The 5,707-nt window shown below is 41.8% G+C and overlaps 1 protein-coding gene and 1 long non-coding RNA gene across 2 annotated transcripts in view; both read left to right on the top strand.

The window, feature by feature from the left end:
• The window catches only part of LOC106940114 (galactose-specific lectin nattectin-like), a 7,581-nt gene extending 6,688 nt beyond the window's left edge, over window positions 1-893 (top strand). The window contains exons 6-7 of the mRNA XM_015022759.1: window positions 138-249; window positions 503-893. Coding sequence (XP_014878245.1) covers window positions 138-249; window positions 503-570 — 180 coding nt within the window. The 3' untranslated portion in view covers window positions 571-893. The remainder of the gene's footprint in view (window positions 1-137; window positions 250-502) is intronic.
• Window positions 894-2,818: 1,925 nt separating this feature from the next.
• Window positions 2,819-3,420, top strand: LOC106940116 (uncharacterized). Its single transcript, XR_001423003.1, has 2 exons — window positions 2,819-3,082; window positions 3,144-3,420. It is a non-coding gene; the product is annotated as an uncharacterized LOC106940116 (long non-coding RNA).
• The last annotated feature ends 2,287 nt before the right edge of the window (window positions 3,421-5,707 follow it).

Here is a 5,707-nt window from a genome sequence, read left to right on the forward strand (position 1 = left end):
GCTGCTCTGACCAGCTGAGGGTTTTAAATAGAAATGATCCAAACACAGTTCACATTTTCTACAATGAGTGACTGAAGTCTAGGTTGGTTCTGTGTGATTTGTTTGTAAAGGAGCTTAAAACTAAGATGTTCTTTCAGGAAGGCTTCTGGTTTTGGAGTGACGGTTCCAAGTTTTTGTTTCATCACTGGGGCCCTGGTGAGCCAAACAACGGCAGGGGAAACGAAGACTGCATGGACATCAACTATAATGGTATTTATTACTGGGAAATCACAACTTGTAATTTTATAATTTAGTTTAAATGCATGTTTTAATAATACCTTTGTATCTGGTGGCTTAGTAGGTAGGAGTTTGTCCTGTAATCTTTGGGTTCCTGGTTCGAACCCCCACTCCATTCATGTCTGTTGTCTTGGGCAAGACACTTCATCTGCCCTCATGCTTTCTGTAAGGGATCAAATCATGTCCAAGGTTTGCAGTCAGGATTTGTCTCTTTGTCTCTTTACAGGACAAGATCATGTGAATGATAATCTCTGTAGCCTGAAGTTCTACTTCATCTGTGCCAGACCTCTGTAACCTTCTCATGACTTTTAAACGCCCATATGGGTTTCCTGCTGGTGATGTCACTTCCCCCTGGATGTTAAGCCTCGATGACATCACTGCTGGAAGAACCTGATTTCACTTCATTTGATCACTTTAATAAACATTTATTTCACTGAAAACTGATTGATTTTATTCTTTTATTTAAAATATGTCAACATTGCCTTTAAGCAGCAGCTTCTAAACTAATTGGTAATGGTTCTAAATCTCAGCTATAACTTCATGCTGAAAATCATCAGGATATCAGTGCATCAGTAAAGTAATAAAAATCTATGAAGTATGAACAGTTTTCACAAACTCTGAACCACCTGGTTTGAACAAATTCACTAGTGTCACAAATACTGGACACCTAATGAAACCTGGTAAGAATGTTTGTGATCATAAACCTCTGAAACACCAGAGCATCTTTAGTTAAAAATCTGTTGACCCCGACCAGAATACTGCAGATGGGTCGTTATTAGGTCTCACCGCAGGATGATGATCCAAATCACACATGAATACAGACATTTTTCAGCAGAGAATCAACTTTCTAATGTTGGAGATATTAGTTTAATTATGCTAGTTTTTAGTAGACCTCCGTTTAGGTTAGATTTAGACTCATGGTTTAATCAATATATAACTTAATCAGTAGGGCTTTTTTCTTTAGATATAATAATCATGATTTGATTGAAATTAGTCTATGTAGCACAGTTTTTTATAGTACATCACTTTCTTAACAGAGCATCAGCCAGTATTAGAATTTGTGGCTAATTGTGCTTCAGTACATATTTCTTCCCATGATTCCCCTGCTATTAACTCCTGCAGTTCAGTCTCCCAATTCTGCTTTATGTTTGAGGAATCATGCATATTCATAGAGAGAAGCAGATCATATACTTTACTAATAACTTTATTGTTTCCCTTTCCTCCTTATATGTCCATTAGAAAACTTTCTATAAGTGTAGGTTCATGACGTTTAGTGCAGTTGCTATGTGTTGTCACAAAGGTTCTGAGTTGTAAATATCTACAGATGTCTGTCTGACGGAGACCAAATTCACTTTTCTTCTGCTCAAAGGTTTTGAAAATCCCCTCTTTAATTAACTGATGGATATGAGATCATCCATAATTAGACCAGGGTCTGAACCCAGAATCTAGCTTGTTTGGTAAAAAAGTCTTCATAAATCCTATACTTGATAAAAGTGAGACCTGTTTTAATAACATAAAACCCGATTGTATTTTGTTCCAGATTTTGAGGGTGTTTTTTGTCCAGATTGTCATTTATTTTGCAGCAGCATCTAAGAAAGGTAATGTTTGCGGTGGCACTGAGCACATTGAGTATCTGCACTGTTCTGTAGCCATACTAATAAGGGTTTAAGTTGTGCAGCCCAGGAATACAATTTTAAGTTTGGGACTTTAAGGCCCCCCCTTGGGTTCAGATAACTGCAGAGGTTTCAGTCTGATTCTAGGGCGTTTTTTTGCCAAATGAATCCAGATATCATTTATCTAAGTTATCAAAGGTAGATTTGGGAATCTCCACAGGCAGCATCTGGAATACATAGAGTAGTCTTGGTAAAACATTCATATGGATACTTTCAACCGACCCATCAGAGAAATAGGGAGTGTAGCCCATCGCTGCAAATCATTTTTTAATGGCTTGTAGAAGTTTACTCTAGTCTGCCTCATAAAGGTGGAGGTATATGAATACCCAGATATCTGATGCCGTTCTTTTGCCACTTGAATCCGCTCTGTAGTTTTGTGGAATCTGAAATGGTGCCGTTTACATCTGTAGCCTCCGTTTTTTCTATATTGTAGCCTGAATAAAATCCATATTGTGAGAAGAGCTCTTTTAGGTGGCAGATTGTTGATTTAGGTTCCATCAAATGCAATAATACATCATCAGCATACTATGACACTTTGTGTACTTCCTTGTTTATTCCTTGTCTAGATCTATGTTCAACAGTGACTTAGGTCTATAGGACTGGCGGTCTGTAGGATCCTTACCCTCTTTGTGGTTTACTATTGTGGCTTCTGTCCAAGATTGTTGGGATTAGAGTTTTTTTTTGTTTTGTTTTTTTTGTAGTCTTGGCTTTGGGTTTTGTTTTGTTGCCTGCTGTTTCCTCACCATCCACCAGAGGTCCTCGATGGGCTGAGCCCCTGGAACATGCGGTGGCAGACCCTGTTGATGCACCTGTGGCTAATTTGAAGAGGGCTGAAGTGGAGTATTTATGCTGCGGCTGGCAAACACTCCGGTGCCTGAGTGTTTAACCTAGAATGGTAAACTATCTCTGAGCTAGGCCCTCTGAGTTATTCTCCTGAGTGATCTCCCGTTGTGTTTTCCTCTCGTCAGGTTTTCTGCCGTCTCCCAGTGTGTAGTCTGTGGATTCAAGTCTCCTGGAACCTTCAGCGAGTTTTTCCTCGTCGTCTCAAGTCCGATCTGTCGGAAGCCAAGTCTCCAAGCGGTCTCCGCTCCGATCAGCCTCCCGAGGAACCGTTACCCCCTCTGACGCCTCAGGTATTACCTGTTGGAAACCAGTACCCTCGCCCTTGGATGTATCGAGCTCTCCGTTTGCCAGCCGTCCGCTACAGCCTCTCTTACCTGTCCGTCCTCCAACGTGCACCGCTCGCTGGATTAGCGAGCTCTGGACCTCCGTCTTCAGTAGCAACCTCAGGCAACAATCAAACCCATTTCACCCCCATTCCCAAGTAAGATTCACCGACTATCTCTGCATGATCTTTCTGCTACCGACTGTTACTCACATCTATCCTCTCATTTAACAGTTGATGACCTTGCAGTCCCAACCCCGTATCCAGAACTTCCCCACCACTTCTCTTTATTAAACTTTATTATTGTGATTCGCTCTACTGGTTGTGTTCTTACATGTGGGTACGTTCACTAGAACCCATTATGACAAAGATGGTATCATAGTTTTGGATTTTAAAGCATGATATGCTTTTAATAGCAAGGGAGCCAGAAGATCTATAAAAGTTGTTGGCAAATCCATCTGGGCCTGGACTTTTGTTGTTAAGCGATTTAATTACCTGCTTGATCTCCCATTCCTCAATCGGTCGATTGAACTTTAAAGCCGCCTCATCCGTTAAGGGGCTCAACTTTGTTGTTTTCAAAATCTGTGAGCTCTTGGTTATTACAGGTATCGGTGTTCGTATATAATATTTTGCAAGAAACTCTATGTGCCATTTTAATAAGACCAGTGCATGGTGAGAAATGGCAATAGGTAATATTTCTATATCTACTATTCTATGCAACTCTGTATACATAGAATAGTGCGGTTCGTTAGTAAAGCTGCTCTTGCACTGTAAGCATCAACACTGTGTTCAGTCTATCCGCTAACCTGTATAAATCCTCCTCAGCTTCTTCCCGCCGTTGCTCTGAACCAGCAGCAGAAAGGCTGCCGAACTCCCGGTATCGCTCCCGTCATATTAAGGATGTTTATTGGTCCCCCAAAAACGATGAAAACACGAAATTATCAATCGGTAAAATCCCCACGGGCCGAGCTTGAAAATTGGACGTTATGCTGCTAACACTTGGCTTTCGTCAACAACTCGGAGGCGGAAGTGAGAGCGCTGTGCAATGCAAGTAATGACCCGGCCGGAACATGGTGGCTAAATAATAAAACATAATTTAACGAAGCTTCGAGGCAGGTAAATTTTCCTTTTAATAATCGAGGTACTCGAATCACTCGAGGAATGGTTTCAGCCCTAATTGTCAGGAGTTGTGGTTGATGGTGGTGAGAATGAGCGCAGGAACCCAGATGAAGATGATGAATTTAATGAAGGCAGCAGGTCGAACAATCAAAAAAGTAGGCAGCACAGCGAGCGGAAGATAAAGCCAACACTGGTAGCAATAGGCTGAGCAACAGACACAGGACTTAAGCAGTTCTGCTGTAACGACGAAATAATCAGAAACTCAGGACTAACAGTTCTACTGAGAAACTGAACTGAAAACTACAATGGACGAGGACCCGACAGACAGAGAAAACAGGTGGACTCAAATACACACGGGGTAATCAAGGGAACGAGACACACCTGGGAACAATCAAGGGCTGAGATGACAACACAGAGACTCGGGGAAACAGGACTAAACACAGAAAATCCCAAAATAACTATACAGAAAAACACGGATCATGACACTAATACAAACATAAACAAGCGTTAATACAAATTATTAAATATCGTTAATTTAAACTAACATAGGAGTCTCTGTTTCTTTTTGATTTTTCTCACTTTCGTTCTGTTTCTCTTGTACTTTTTGCCGTTAAAGTGACTCCATATCTGAAATCCATGACCCTGCCGCTCTACGCGTCACTGTGATGTGTACGGCATTGATTGTGTTCATGTCATCAGAACGGGTTTGCTTTTCCCCTGAGTGGCACCAGAACCTGCTGCGAAAACTCTGACTTGTTTCTATCTTATTTGCGCCGCAGTAGCAGCAGCTTGCTCTGCTTCAGTCCCACCTCTGTGCCACAATCCTCTGAGCATTGATGCAGCGCAAAGTGCATCGACATGAAATTATGCAGAAAAATGCAGAGACCTGTTGAGGAAAGCCGTTACCATGGAAACAGATTTTATTCTTAAATGATTCAGCTTCAGTCTATCACCTCTGACCTCAAGTCTCTCCTCTTAGACTGAAACTGCTGCAGATCTGTAGCACTAGCTTAACATTTCACATCCTGCGCTGCACCGTTATACTTTTGTCAATGCTACCTTCAGTGAGTGTAGGAAATTTCAGTATCCAAGAGCCGAACAGGGTCCGTCGAAGTGTCGCATCACTACCCCTACACTGGAAGATCATTCAGACTGCAGAAGCTTTCTAATTGTTTCCAAAAAAGGCAAAACACAGAGCAGCCAGCATCAAATCCAAAGGAATCATCTCTAGACCTCTGTGACAGGATTGTCTTGAGACACAAATCTGGAGAAGGATCCAGAACCTGGCCTCCTTTTAACATAGGTGGACTGAAGCTGGTTTCAGCCTTCAGGATGGCCGACTGCTCTTGTCCTCTGCCACGGAGCCCTTCTGGCATGACAGATCCCACTTCTGACACCAAGAATGTGGTGGAAATTCCTTATCCAACAGGTAGAGAAACTACTCAAGGACTGAGAAAGTTGCAACTTTGTCTTT

The sequence above is a fragment of the Poecilia latipinna genome, unplaced genomic scaffold (genome assembly GCF_001443285.1).
Source record: "Poecilia latipinna isolate Pla-1442-1.1 unplaced genomic scaffold, P_latipinna-1.0 Scaffold3096, whole genome shotgun sequence".
Lineage (NCBI taxonomy): Eukaryota > Metazoa > Chordata > Actinopteri > Cyprinodontiformes > Poeciliidae > Poecilia > Poecilia latipinna.